This window comes from Mirounga angustirostris, unplaced genomic scaffold, assembly GCF_029215605.1.
Source record: "Mirounga angustirostris isolate CCGP_5_RB_7025 unplaced genomic scaffold, mMirAng1.0.hap1 SCAF_9, whole genome shotgun sequence".
Taxonomy (NCBI): Eukaryota; Metazoa; Chordata; class Mammalia; order Carnivora; family Phocidae; genus Mirounga; species Mirounga angustirostris.
Genome location: NW_026991717.1, coordinates 116,788,787 through 116,802,975, shown reverse-complemented (window position 1 = coordinate 116,802,975; position 14,189 = coordinate 116,788,787). Strand labels below are relative to the sequence as shown.

Here is a 14,189-nt window from a genome sequence, read left to right as displayed (position 1 = left end):
GGATTGATACACAGTGACTACATAGAAACCCATGAATTTACTAGAAGAAACAAGAGCACCAATTTCTTATTTTGAAAATTCATAATTAAAAGAAATGAAAAGGAACACACGTTTTTCCTGCCTTTCCTGTGCAAATTAATAGCCCTACTGGATAGAGAAGACACTTATTATACACAGAAGAATTCCAACTGATGTGAACAGAATGATAGAATTAGAAAACCACCATTTTACAATCCTAATGAAATAACCAATTCAGGCATCACTCATGAAACCATACGGCAAAAGGTGCTAGGGAACTTAACAATGTGAAGATCAGGGTGTTACCACCTGAACCCACTGATAAATTCTGACAACCAAGCACTGCGTGCCTCCTGATATGACGATACAAAATGAAACACATACAACCATTTATAACACATCCTTGCCAAATCTTTGAACCTTTGAAGCTTTTAGGGCTTACCTCCATTTATAGGAAATCTAAGGGAACAAGTTAAATAACATAAAAGAAGGCAAACCAACAAATCCAGAATGTGGGACATTCCATAAAACCCAACTAACTGTAGTGCAATAAGTCTATGGCATGAAAAAAAAAAGTCGCTATAGGCAGATTTAGATTAAAGAAGGCTTACTAAGTATAATAATTAAACTAAGTATAATAATTAAACCTTATTGGATCCTGATTTAAACAAACCCATTGTAAAAGACATTTTTGAGACAACTGCAAAAAAACTAAACATGCACTGGGTATGAGATAAAACTAAAGAATTGTTCATTCTGGGGCGCCTGGGTGGCTCAGTTGGTTAAGCAACTGCCTTCGGCTCAGGTCATGATCCTGGAGTCCCGGGATCGAGTCCCGCATCGGGCTCCCTGCTCAGCGGGGAGTCTGCTTCTCCCTCTGACCCTCCCCCCTCTCATGCTTTCTCTATCTCATTCTCTCTCTCAAATAAATAAATAAAATCTTTAAAAAAAAAAAAAAGAATTGTTAATTCTGAAAGGTATGATAATAGTATTGTTGTTATGTAAGAAAATGTCTTTGTTTTCTCTCCTCTTATGTATGTTTGACATAATTTTATACAATAAAATTAAGTAAGATAAAATAAAAACACTCTACAAGCCAAGCAAAACATACCTGGAAGTCCACATCTAACCCACAGGTTAACAGTTTGTCACCTTCTGCTTAGAACTTGTCATCAAGTAAGAGCTCAACTCTGAAATTCATATCCCTGATTGCTTACACCTCTCCAACTCCCTCGCTCCCACTGAACTGCTTTGCTGTCCTCATCACAAATAACTTCGAGTTCCTTCTCTCCACTCCTCCTGTTCTGGCTTCCCTATACTTCCCACGGCTAACCATTTGAACAATTACTTGATTCCATTCTAGAATCCCTCTCCACTCTTGAGTTCACTTCTGCCTTGGCAATCTCTGCTTTGAATAACCTCCATGGCCCATATCTGATGTAACTTATTAAGCACCCAACACAGTGCCAAATAAATTTTCTGATCTCCTCAGAAAAGCTCTGGATTAGAAAGCAATTCATCAATGGCTCAGCTGAGAATAAAGCAATTAGGTTTTCCCCCCTTGATTATACAACCCTTTTAATCCAATTATCAAGAGCCTTCATTTCTGATTCTGTCATGAGAAGTAAACTTTATATTGAAGTTTGTTTCTTTCTAGATTTCTTTATACCATTTCCCCACCACCACCACCCTTTTACCCTTTTGGTTCTCTACCTTCCCTGAAATCTATGAAAGGCACGGGTTCTAGTACCTGAGTGAACCACCAAGTGTTTTCGCAGGCTAGAATACTCAGCAAAGGAACGGCCACATCCTTGGGCTTCACAAAGGAAAGGCTTCTCTCCTGGAGACAGAAAATGACATAAAGAATCAGCCTTCTGATGAACTATCTATTACTCTCTTTTTCCATTAACCTATCCAGTTTCCAACGACTTGCTCAGATTTCTTAAATTCGGGCTATGTAGTTTCAGTGGGGCTATCTATCCAATAAGTGTCACCTCTCAATGGTCTCCTAGCCAACAGCCCACCAGACAGCCCTACCCTCTTCTTTAGAGTGGCTACCTCTGAGCATCATACTTCCTTCTCCTTCCTGGCTCAAGGGCTGACCCCCAGCTACACTGACCCACCTTCTTCAGTGATCCCATCCCTTTTGAGGATATCAAGATAAACATCACATATGCTGTCAGGATTTTTTACTTTATACCATTCTTTTTATGATTCAGTTTCTAAATCCACTAAAAAGTACAGATTTTTAAAGGTTATAAAATAGGTTTTACATAGTCCCACTATCTAAAGCAAACAAATGAAAACAGATATTCAGTCAGAGGTACAAAGAAAAATCTATAACAATATGCTAAAAGTAGTTACAGCCTGAATAGTGCTATTATGGAGGATTTCCTTTCTTTGTGCTTCTCTGTAATTTTTATTGTCTATAATATTTGTTTTTGTCTACAATTGTTTTTTTTAATTTTATTATTTTTTATTTTATTTTATTTTTAATTTTATTATTTTATTTAATTTTATTTTTAATTTTATTATTATTATTTTTTTTAATTTTATTTTTTTTTAAGATTTTATTTATTTATTTGACAGAGAGAGAGATAGTGAGAGTAGGAACACAAGCAGGGGGAGTGGGAGAGGGAGAGCAGGCTTCCCGCAGAGCAGGGAGCCCGATGCGGGGCTCGATCCCAGGACCCTGGGATCATGACCCGAGCCAAAGGCAGCCGCTTAACAACTGAGCCACCCAGGCGCCCCTATTGTTTGGTTTTTTTTTAAGATTTTATTTATTTGACAGAGAAAGAGCACAAGCAGGGAGAGTGGCAGGCAGAGGGAGAGGGAGAAGCCCGCTCCCCGCAGAGCAAGGGAAGCCCAATGCTGGACTCGATCCCAGGACCCACAGGATCACGACCCGAGCGGAAGGCAGTCGCTTAACCAGCTAAGCCACCCAGGCACCCTACAATATTACATTGTTATTTTAAATCAAAGATGCATGGTAAAAACTACATAAGGCCTGTAGACTAACTGATAGTACTCTTAACCTTCTGGTTTTGATATCGTACTGTGGCTACAGAGGATGTCACTTTTTGGGGAAGCTGGGTAAGGCACACAACATAACTCTTTGCGCTATTTTTGCAACTTCTCATGAGACTGTAATAATTTCAAAATAAAAAGTGAGAAAAAAATCAGAGATGGCAGTTCCTATCTAAAGGTCACAGACTAGTGTGAAAGATAAATGTATTCATAAATAACTTTAATATAAATTCCTGTACAAAAAAGTGCTATAAATATTTAGAAAAGGGAGGAATTCCGGGGTGCCTGGGTGGCTCAGTGGGTTGGGCATCCGACTCTTGATTTTGGCTCAAACCATTATTTCAGAGTGGTGGGATCAAGGGCCCCCCACCCCCACCCCATGCTGCTCAGCAGGGAGTCTGCTTCTCTCCCTCTGCCCCTCCCCAACGTTCAAGTGTGCTCTCTCTCTCTAAAATAAATAAATCTTAAAAAAATTTTAAATTAAATTAACATAATACAATCTCAAAAGGTTACTGTGAGAACTGAGACACAAGTTAAATATATTCAGCATGGTGTCTGGCACATAGTCAGCCCTCATGGTAAGCTGAAATCGGGAGCTTTAATTACTGTTGTCACTACTAATAAAGATCTGCGGTCACTTTGACATTTAAGATAAACTGAGCTGTCAGCATTTGAAAACAAAATCCTTGTAAGAGCTTTTGGGTCTGACCGGAATTCAAATCCCAACTGTGCCATTTCCTAGCTGTGTAATATTGGGCAAGTTGTTTAACTCTCTAATCCCCTATTTCTTTGCCAATAAATACAGTATCTAATTCATAAGTATCGTTGAGGACTAAAAGAGACAATGTACATGTACTTGACACATACTAAATTGCCTCAATAAATGCTAACTTTTATTATTATATGAATTCTGGCAACTGGGATCTGTGAGGCATCCAGGGATAAATGATTACACTGCGCCCCGACACTGTGGCGAGAGACACACTGAGTGAAACGGGAGAAACGACAAGTTCTGGAAACGGTGAGCAATTAGGAGATTCACAAGGGAGAGCTAGCAGGAGCTAGAATGAGGAGAGAAAATAAGGTCATACTCCACAGTAAAAGAAAGCATTTTAAGATGTTCAGTTTTATCTAATCTACAAAGGGGATGCGCAGCACGAGGATGAAGAGGTTAATGAATTCAACCATAAAGCATGGTGAACTCCACTTCTTCCCTTATCTAGTCTGCTAGATGTTTTTCTTGTTCTTTTATTCAAAGTGCTTCTTGGAGAGAGTATAGTTTAGTCTCTCAGGAAAAAGCTGAGAACAGAGCTATTCTGCCCTAAAACATATCCGGTGGTAACGTCAATCTAGCAGGAATCACAGGGACGTACCTAGAACAAAATGGCTTCAGCTTGGGTTTCACTTTTGAATGCCCTTTAATTGTACCTGCTGTCATTTTAGCAATGCAAGAAGAAAGTGGCAAGAAAGTGGGGAAGAACAGTTACATATCCTAAGACTGGTCTCGGTTCAGTGATTAAGCTCTGACAAGAAACTTAGCACATTTTAGGCCAGGTGGCTTGGAAAGTTACCTTACACTCTTAGAATGAGAGTCAGGGTATCTTTATTTTGCTCCTTTGATATTAATACGCTATTTGACCCAGATCAAGTCACCTTCCCATTCTGCTTCTCATGCTGTGAGGCTCCACCAAAAAAGCAAACTCCTCAAAGTCAGGGATTCATCTTAGCTTTTGTATTTCCCCTTCCCCTTACCCCATTTAGGGGCTAGCAGAGGCTCTGTATGGTTTGTGTGATTCAATGAGTACTACTGATCAAAATTACAATCGTGTAACATTCGAAGATATTTGGAAATACTGATTTTGTCCATATCTCAGCATATCATTGTTATCAGAGAAGGTCTTATATCCCTTCCTGCACTTTAGGCTCCTACAGGCAGAAATCAACACTATCCATTCCTCACACACAGGTGAAAGGTCATAAATGTTACTGAATTAACTGAAAAGTGCCATGAAGCATGTGAAAAAAAGAAATCCCATTTTCAGAGTTTTAGCAACAAGCCTAAACCTTCATTTCTATTCCCACGTCAGAGCCTTTCCTAAGGACAGGCGAGCAAACCTCGAGCCCAGAGGAAGATTGCCTACAGGGAAGTTGGGGTTGCACACACCTGTATGGATGCGCAAGTGGTTCTTCAGATTTCCAGCTGTAGTGAACTGCTTACCACAGCTAGACTCGGGGCACATAAAGGGCTTCTCCCCATTATGGGTCCTCATGTGCACCTTCAGCCTCTGCAGCACATAGAAGCTTTTCCCACAACCTTCTGCAGGACAGATGAAAGAGCGGTCATTTCTAGGGGGGGGAAAAAAAATCACATAAGCAACAATACCTGAAAATGCTCTTTGCTAGAAAGGACAAATCAAAGCTCCTATTGCCTCTCAAAGCAGACAGTAATTCCCAAACCTGGATATACCAGAATCATCTGAAGTTTATTAAAACCAGAGATGCCCCAGGCCTTACTCCCCACCCCCTTTTTTTAAAGTAATCTCTATGCCCAACGTGGGGCTTGAACTCACAACCCCAAGATTAAGAGTTGCATGCTCTACCAACAGCCAGGTGCCCCACACCTTACTTCTTTTTTTTTTTTTTTAAAGATTTTATTTATTTATTTGAGAGAGAGAGAATGAGAGAGAGCACATGAGAGGGGGGAGGGTCAGAGGGAGAAGCAGACTCCCCGCCGAGCAGGGAGCCCGATGCGGGACTCGATCCAGGGACTCCAGGATCATGACCTGAGCCAAAGGCAGTCGCTCAACCAACTGAGCCACCCAGGCGCCCCCCACACCTTACTTCTTGAAAAATGATTTCACAGGTTTATGAGTGCACCCATGCTTATGTATTTTTTTTAAGTCTTCCAAGAAATTATATTTTAAAAGGAGATTCCAGAACTCTTGTTCTAAGACGCTTAGGTACCAAATGTCTTACTAAGTATTTGTGAAAAATGAGGTAAATGAGACAATGCAAACCCTTCTATTAAAAAACAAAAGACATCTTAATCACAAGTGAACTGGAGCCCCTGCTTTCCTTTAATGTGTCAATGGGGGACAAGCTCCTCCAGAAGCCTCAACATTCTTGAGCTCCAAGTATGGAACCTCAAATATGCTCACCTATGTGTTTTGAGATGGTACTTGAAGTGAGCTGGCCACACAAATGTCCGGTCACAGCCTTCAACTGTACATTTGAGCTTCTTTTCCACTTGAGGAAGGGGCCCAGAATCTTTGGGCTGCCCATCACCAGAACTGAGGTGGACATTTTCTCCTGTAACACAGTCACATATTTGTAATCCAGGGAAGGAAGCTGCTGAGGTACTTTGTTTCAAACAATAAAGCTCCTATATTTTACTCCTACTGATCAATAAGCAGGTATCTATCTTCAGCTTCCCTAGCTCTCTTGATACCCATCTAACAACTGAGCACACAATTTGTTCCCATCCCCTTACTCCAGAGAATTTTCAAAAGCCATCATGCTTCGTTTCACAAGACCAGGCCTCTTTGGCAAATGTAAGAAATGTCCACAATGGTTTCACATAAAAAAAAGAGAGTTAAACCTATCCTGCATTACACAAATTGGCAGGGAAGCATATGCGTCAACACCCAGAGTGGGATGCTAAAGATGGCTTCTTGTTCCAGGTATTACCGAACTTGTATTTATTTTAGGAGGGGCAGCCATTATGGCTTAGTTCTGGGCTTATGCTTGTGATTTCTTTTGTAAATGATCACTCTTAGATTTCTATCTTCTGAGGTCAATTTGGCTGTTTCTATCATTTTAGAGAATAAGAATAACCTTCCAATTTCCTGTGCCACTTCTCTTTAAGAATACAAAAACTCGGCTGATTTTACAGTATCTAACCACATTTTTAAAAGCTAGAAATAACATGAAGTTTTTTGTTCAACAGAACAAAAGGAAGGAAGAAAATGAGCACGTAGTACAGTGCCTCCCTTAAACTTAAGTGAAATCAGTTAAAGCTTTATATAAATCCCAGATTCACAGGTAGTACTCCTTTTCTTTCATTTTCTTCAAGATATAGTTGGATATCAACAGAGAAAAATATTTATGACTACTTAATTATGCCTCAAGCATATGGAGTTTATCTTTCTACTACATATACCTCAGGAATAAGATTTATATTTCCAAATTTCCCTCTCAAAAGCCAAGAATAGGGACAATAAATGTTGTGCCCATCACATTTCCTGGAACCTGACAGTTGATCAAGGTTTCCATCCCGTCTACTAATCTTAATCTCTTCCTGTCCTACATGTTCCTTGCTGTACAAGTCATCAAATGCTAATTATAAAACTAATTGCTCCAAGGTCAGAGTAGAATCTAAGATGCCTTTTGCTATTAATTTTTTTCTTTTTTAATATTGTCCCACAGTTTTTTTTTTATTTAATTGAAAAACAGCCGCACATAGGTAAATTTTAAACAGTACAAAACTGTATATACCATAAAGGAAATTTCCCACCAACTCCAGAGCTCCAGCTAATTAATTTCTAATGAAAGATCAGTAGAAATCCCACACTAATACAGAAATTTAAACCGCTGACATTTGGGACTCTGTGCATTCAATGTTGTATATACAATGAGAACACTGACAGAATCATGAAATTTAAAAACTGCTCAGAAAACAGTGAATTGCCTTGTATTTGAGTCCTTATGAAACTACTCCCTTAAAAACACAAAGCACTGTTTGCAGAAGATGGATTAGCTTAAAATGACATCAACCAATGATAGTTTTGGATATTCAGAGATCATCTGATGAACTGGTTCCCCCCACAAAAAAAGAGAAAGACAAAGAAATTCAACACCTTACATGGCGCACATTGGATAACACTGTAAACACTTTAAAGATCCCACAGTTATGTGAGGTCTTTGCATTTGGGATAAAATTTCCAGTGAAAGTATCATATATAGTATGGGTCAGTAAACTTATTCTGTAAAGGGCCAGATACTAAGTATTTTTGGTTGGAGGACCATACGGTCTCTGTCACAACAACTCAACTTTGCCACTGCAGCACCCAGGCAATTTGTAATGAGTGGGCACGCCTGTGTTCTAACAAAACTTTATTTATAAAACAGGTGGTTATCCGGCCCTTTGCTAACCCCTTATAACATAAAGCATCATATACAAAATTTAAATATATCTGTATTTCAATCAACTTAGATAGAAGTGAAGATGTGCTCTGAGAAACTGCTACCGGACTCACAAAATGGCTTTAGTAACAACAAAGATATTTATGTTAAAGATGCATTTAAATACCAAATAAAATAATTTCATTATGTTAGTGGGTGAAAAGCAATATTAATATATTTCATGATTTAAAGGGTGTGTAATCAAAATAATAACATTTTCAAAAAACCACTCACAGTGTTTAATTTTATCTCTATGACTAACGGTTTATATACCTAAGTTAGCCCCCTCAAAGGGTTTTATGGAATCATCTCATTGATAAAATAGAAGACTGTCATATATTTGGGCTCACTTTATATTCAAGTATACGAGGTAGTTGTTAGGTAATAAGGTAAAATATTCTGAGAGTAATAAAAACATCCACACAATGCTTTGCTGATTATAAAGCATTTCCCAGGCAAAATCTTATTTAAATCTCCAAAACAACCCAATCAGGTAAGCTACTTGATCTCTGTGTTCTGAACAAGAGAAAACTGCAGCTAAGAAGGTTAAGTCCCCCAGGCAGAGGATGAGTTAATAACAGCATCAGGTCTGGATTCCAGCTCTCCAGAGGCCAAGCCCAAGGTTCCCTCCCTGCACCAGCTTCTTCCTGGCTCATACCGCACTGCTTCCTTAATGCAAGGAGGAGATGCTGCCGGTTTCAGGACCCAGAGATTAGCAAAAGCATCTCAGGAAGAATCTGAACTTTAGAGCCTCCCCAAAATGGTAAAACTGGCCATTCTAAGCAGCATTACAGTAGTCAAAGCAGAACTAATTATGTTGAAACTAACAGAAGTCTGGAGTTCTCATGAGGAGAAAGGGGAACCCTCCTACACTTTGGTGGGAATGCAAGCTGGTGCAGCCACTCTGGAAAACAGTATGGAGGTTCCTCAAAAAGTTGAAAATAGAGCTACCATATGATCCAGCAATTGCACTACTGGGTATTTACCACAAAGATACAAATGTAGTGATCCGAAGGGGTATGTGCACACCAATGTTTATAGCAGCAACGTCCACAATAGCCAAACTATGGAAAGAGCCAAGATGTCCATCAACAGACGAATGGATAAAGAAGATGTGGTGTATATATACAATGGAATATTATGCAGCCATCAAAAAAAAAAAAACCCAAATCTTGCCATTTACAACGACGTGGATGGAACTAGAGAGTATTATGCTAAGCGAAATAAGTCTATCAGAGAAAGGCAAGTATCATATGATCTCACTGATAGGAGGAGTTTGAGAAACAAGACAGAGGATCACAGGGGAAGGGAGGAAAAAAATGAAACAAGATGAAACTAACATAACAAAATAAAAATTTTTTAAAAGTAGGAAAGTAAAAAAAAAAAAGAAGTCTGGAGTTCTCTTTGCAGTGACATGGATGGAGCTAGAAACTATTATGCTACGTGAAATAAGTCCGTCAGAGAAGGACAAATACCAGATGATCTCACTCACAGGTGGAATTTTTTTTTTTTTTAAGATTTTATTTATTTATTTGACAGAGACATAGCGAGAGAGGGAACACAGGCAGGGGGAGTGGGAGAAGGAGAAGCAGGCTTCTCGTGGAGCAGGGAGGCCGATGCGGGGTTAGGACCCTGGGATCCTGACCTGAGCCGAAGGCAGACGCTTAACGACTGAGCCACCCAGGGGCCCCTCACAGGTGGAATTAAGAAACAAAAGAGCAAACGGGAAAAAAGAAGAGAGGCAAACCAAGAAACAGACTCTTACCAATAGAAAACAACCAATGGTCACCAGAGGGGAGGTGGGTGAGGGATGGATGAAATAGGTGATGGAGATTAAGGAATGCACTTGTGATGAGCACCTGGTGTTGAATCACTATATTGTACACCTGAAACTAATATTATGCTGTATGTTAACTAACTGGAATTTAAATAAAAACTTAAAAAAAAAAGAAGTTTGGAGTTCTCTATGTAGAAAAGATTTAGGTTAATGTTTCTAAAACTGGAATATTCTGAAACATTCACAGGGATCCTTGCAAAAGTTTTTAATTTTTTATTTTCACTTGCATGGTAATCACAAAATAATCATAAGCATATTCTAGATCATCCAGATGAGCTCCAAACAGCCATGTACCAACATAAGATTTCAGTGCTTAAGTTTGGTTTGTGACAATGATAGTGTGTACCTTAACCTTAATAATTTGTAGTACCTTAATTGTCACAGATTAAAGAGAAAATATAGAAGCAGCTCTAAAACAAAAAGTATTATGGCATGTTACATAAGCAAAGGTTGTGCACTGGTTTAGGGGTGGTTTACAGTCATGGTTCTCAAGCTTTAACATGTATTGGAACCACTGAGAGGGCTTACTAAAAGATCGCATGTTTCTGGTTCAGTAGGATGAGGCCTGAGAATTTGTATTTCAATGTTCCTAGGTGATGCTGATGATTTGAGGACTATACCTGAAAACTACTGAACAGAGAAAAGTGGCACAGAGTTAGTACCAGCATGCTCAACTCAAAAGAAACAGCCCTACAGACTGTTTGGATATTTAAGGTCATATGATGAACTGGTTCCAAAACAAAAGGCAGCAGAGGCAGTTTCAGCAAAACACCATCGTCTGCCAAAATAAAATATTAACTTTATTCTCACTGGTTTTGTAGTTTTATTCCTATTAGTTGGTAATACTGTTTTGATTTTATAATGGTATAAAAGCTCTAAGTATAGGGAACAGTACAATAAAAACAATTCAAGATAACATCTTGTTTTCCCTTTAAAGGGGCTGTGTACATTATTTAAAGCTGACAACTGAGAATGCTAGTGTTGTTGATTTTGCACATGAATCTGGCATAGCTAAGTTATTTCATAGAAAATAAGACAAACAGTGTACACATTTCTAGGGGTCTGCTCTCACCAATAACTCAGATTCCAGTCAACTCAAAATATGGTCATTGTATTGCCAAAATCCCCACAGAGAATATGGGAAGGGAAAACGTCACAGGGGTCTCACCATTGCTGCTGGTTTTTGCACTCTTTGCCAGCTGTGCGCGAGTAGCAGCAATCAGACTATCATGAGCCAGCTCTTGAACCCGGAGGAACCATGGGATGCTACTGTCCGTGCTCTCACTGGAGAGGAAATCATTCCCTGAATCCTCTGCCTCATCTTGTACAAATACTAAGTGCTCAGCTGAAGAGCCCAGACCTGGAAGAAACGAGAGGATATGTGAAAGCTACCCATCAAATTGCCCTTCTATCGGCCCTGGCTCGGATACTTCATGGCCTGAATCAGCTATTCCAGATTTTCACCTCTCACCTCAAGCTTCTGTTCTCCTACTACACTAGGTTATCTATCACCTTTCCACTCCCAGACGACAGGCTTCTCTTTCTTACCCCCTCTGGTTTCAAAGGCAAAGCTGTCCCCCCAGGGTAAGCAAGCTAGTATCCTGACCCTCTCTCCGCCATTTGCAAGCCATTCCTCTCTACTGGCCACCTTACAACCTCCCCTTAGAGCCTTTAAATCTGTCTTGCCCATCTTTATTTTTAAAAAGAAGAGAAAATCCCAAGTACTTCTCTAGCTATTTACTGTCTCACAGTCAAGTTTCCTGCAAGCGTAACTTCTAACTTGGGTATCCACTTTCTCACCTGTCATCCACTCCCCACCATGGTTAGAACCCGGCCTCCACCTCTACTACCTCAGTAACAACTGCTCTTGCTCGGGTCATTAGACATACACTCCCCAGTCCTCACCTCATTAGCCCTTCCTGTGGTATTGGCTTGATTTACTACTTTTTTTTCTTTAAGACATTTTCCCTCTCTTGGCTTCTCGCATAGCACTCTCCTTCTGTTTTCTTTATCCCTCTCTGGCAGCTCCTCCCCACTCCTTTGTTATTCCCCTCTTAAATGTGTTTTTTCCAGGGTCCCAGATTTGCCTACTTTTCTGTTTATGCTCCTGAATCAAAGAATCCATGTTCACGGTTTCATACATTTCCTGAATGCTGATAAGCACCAAAACAACTTATTTCACACAGACATTTCTAGAACTCTGGATTCCTGTTTCTAACTCTCTAAAGAACACCTCCTCATGAATGTCCCTCTGAAATCCCAACATCAACAAGCACAAACTGGAACTAATCATCCTCCCCGCCCAGCCCTGTTCTTGGGCTCACTATCTTGCTGAATGGCACAACCTAATTTCCCAAACAAGAAACTTCTTCCTGAAGTCTGCCTTCTCCCCCTACACATTCAACTGATCACCAGACTATACCAATTCTCTAAAATAATAAAATAATAAGGTTTCTTTCCATTTTAAGTATGACTGGGTTAAATATGCCCCGCCACCCAGTTTTTTTCTTAAGCATGAGCAGAGTTCAGAAAAAGATAAAGAATACCTGCTCTCGTTAGGTTAAGAAGAATAAAAGAAGTGCTATCACTTGGCTGTAGATCTTGCAACAAGCTGGGAGACTCTGGAGTGGACAAAAACTCCGGGGACTTCTGTGCAGTCTGAGCCCTCGTCTCCTCTCCGTCTGGGCCCACATTCACCTGAAGGCTTCTCAACACAGCCGAGGAAGGGACCTCCTTGGAGGAGTTTGTATGACTTGGAGTATCATCTAGCAAAGGGAAAAGACCACAGCTTTATGTGGCACCTCTCTCCACGGGGCTCACCATTCTGATACACGGCACCGAACGCCCCTATCACATCCCTTCTAGGAGCAGCAGCCTTTTTATTTTACAAATACAGAATTTCCCTCAGAAGAGAACAGAGAGATAACTTTAAGTTTTAAAAGGAGTCAGCCAAAATGTGAGGGACAGACTCGTTTGACATTTGGATGTACCAACCAACCATCCACATTTGGACATCACAGGCCTTTGTCCTTTCAAGGCCAGAAATCAGTACTTTTCCCCTCAAAAAATATAGTTATACAATGAATACTAACATAGGATCTAAATTTTAAATTATTTTTCTTGGGAAGAGATCCCTCCCTTTCATTTTTATAGCATGTATGTGACAGTGCTGTTGAGTCATTAGGGGGAAAAAAACCACAGCCTGAGAAATCACTGAAATTTTATAGAATCATAAATATGTTTCATTATACTTCCGGGTTTACACTGAAATGTAAAGAAATAATTCAGAAGACTTGTTCTCTAGGACTTTATTCTAAGGAAAGGAATGACTTTCCAAAGGTTTTGGTTGCAAAACAAGGAATTGCACTATAGTGCTAAAGCACTCAATGTTTTCAGGGGTTTCAGTCATCTTTATAAAAGGCAGATCATTTTTTTTCCTTTTTTTAAGGAAGTTAACAGATATTATAGGAATGAAAGTGGAAGCCTAAGGATAGACAGTACTGTCATTTCAAAGTCTAATGAAATAGTACAATATGAATGTACTTAATGTCACAGAACTGGTTAAATTGTAAGTTTATGTGATTAAAATGGTTAACTGGTTTAAATGGCAAATCTTTAGTTATGTATATTTTATCATACACAAAAAGTTTTTAATGAAGTTCATAGCAGTACTGTTTGTCACAGTAAAACACTGGAAAATAGCTAAGTATTCATCAACAGTGTCATGGATAAAGAAGCTGTGGTTACACTCATATAACAGAACTCTATATAGCAATGAAACCAACCACAGCTTATACACACAAGGATGAATCTCACAACTATAGAATAACGTAAGAAAGGTACAACAATATACATTCATATGATTCCAAGGTCTAAAAACACCTAAGATTAAACTGCATTGCTTAGATCTCAGTGGTTAAACTTGGGAATCAAATATGGGTCAAATAATTGAGGGTAGTGGTGACCTAGGAAGAACAGAGGTTGTCTTTATCAGGGAGGAAACCATGGGGGTTTGGGAGCTGGTAAGGTTCTACTTCTTGACTGGGTGGTGGGTATCTCCTTTATAATAATTCTTCGAAATGTATAAGCACAGGGTTTTATACTTTTCTGTATCTATCACAAATCC

The 14,189-nt window shown here is 39.5% G+C and overlaps 1 protein-coding gene across 7 annotated transcripts in view; it reads right to left on the bottom strand.

Annotated features, from left to right (window-relative positions):
• The window catches only part of ZNF410 (zinc finger protein 410), a 41,351-nt gene that overhangs the window by 10,254 nt on the left and 16,908 nt on the right, over positions 1-14,189 (bottom strand). For all 7 annotated transcript variants that reach the window (XR_010405261.1, XM_064571319.1, XM_064571320.1 and 4 more), the window contains 5 exons: positions 12,610-12,828; positions 11,232-11,423; positions 6,204-6,354; positions 5,210-5,391; positions 1,769-1,858 (listed from right to left, as the gene is read on the bottom strand). Coding sequence is in view for 6 of the 7 variants with exons in the window: in XM_064571319.1 (XP_064427389.1) it covers positions 1,769-1,858; positions 5,210-5,391; positions 6,204-6,354; positions 11,232-11,423; positions 12,610-12,828 (834 nt within the window). In the remaining variant the exon portion in view is untranslated. The remainder of the gene's footprint in view (positions 1-1,768; positions 1,859-5,209; positions 5,392-6,203; positions 6,355-11,231; positions 11,424-12,609; positions 12,829-14,189) is intronic.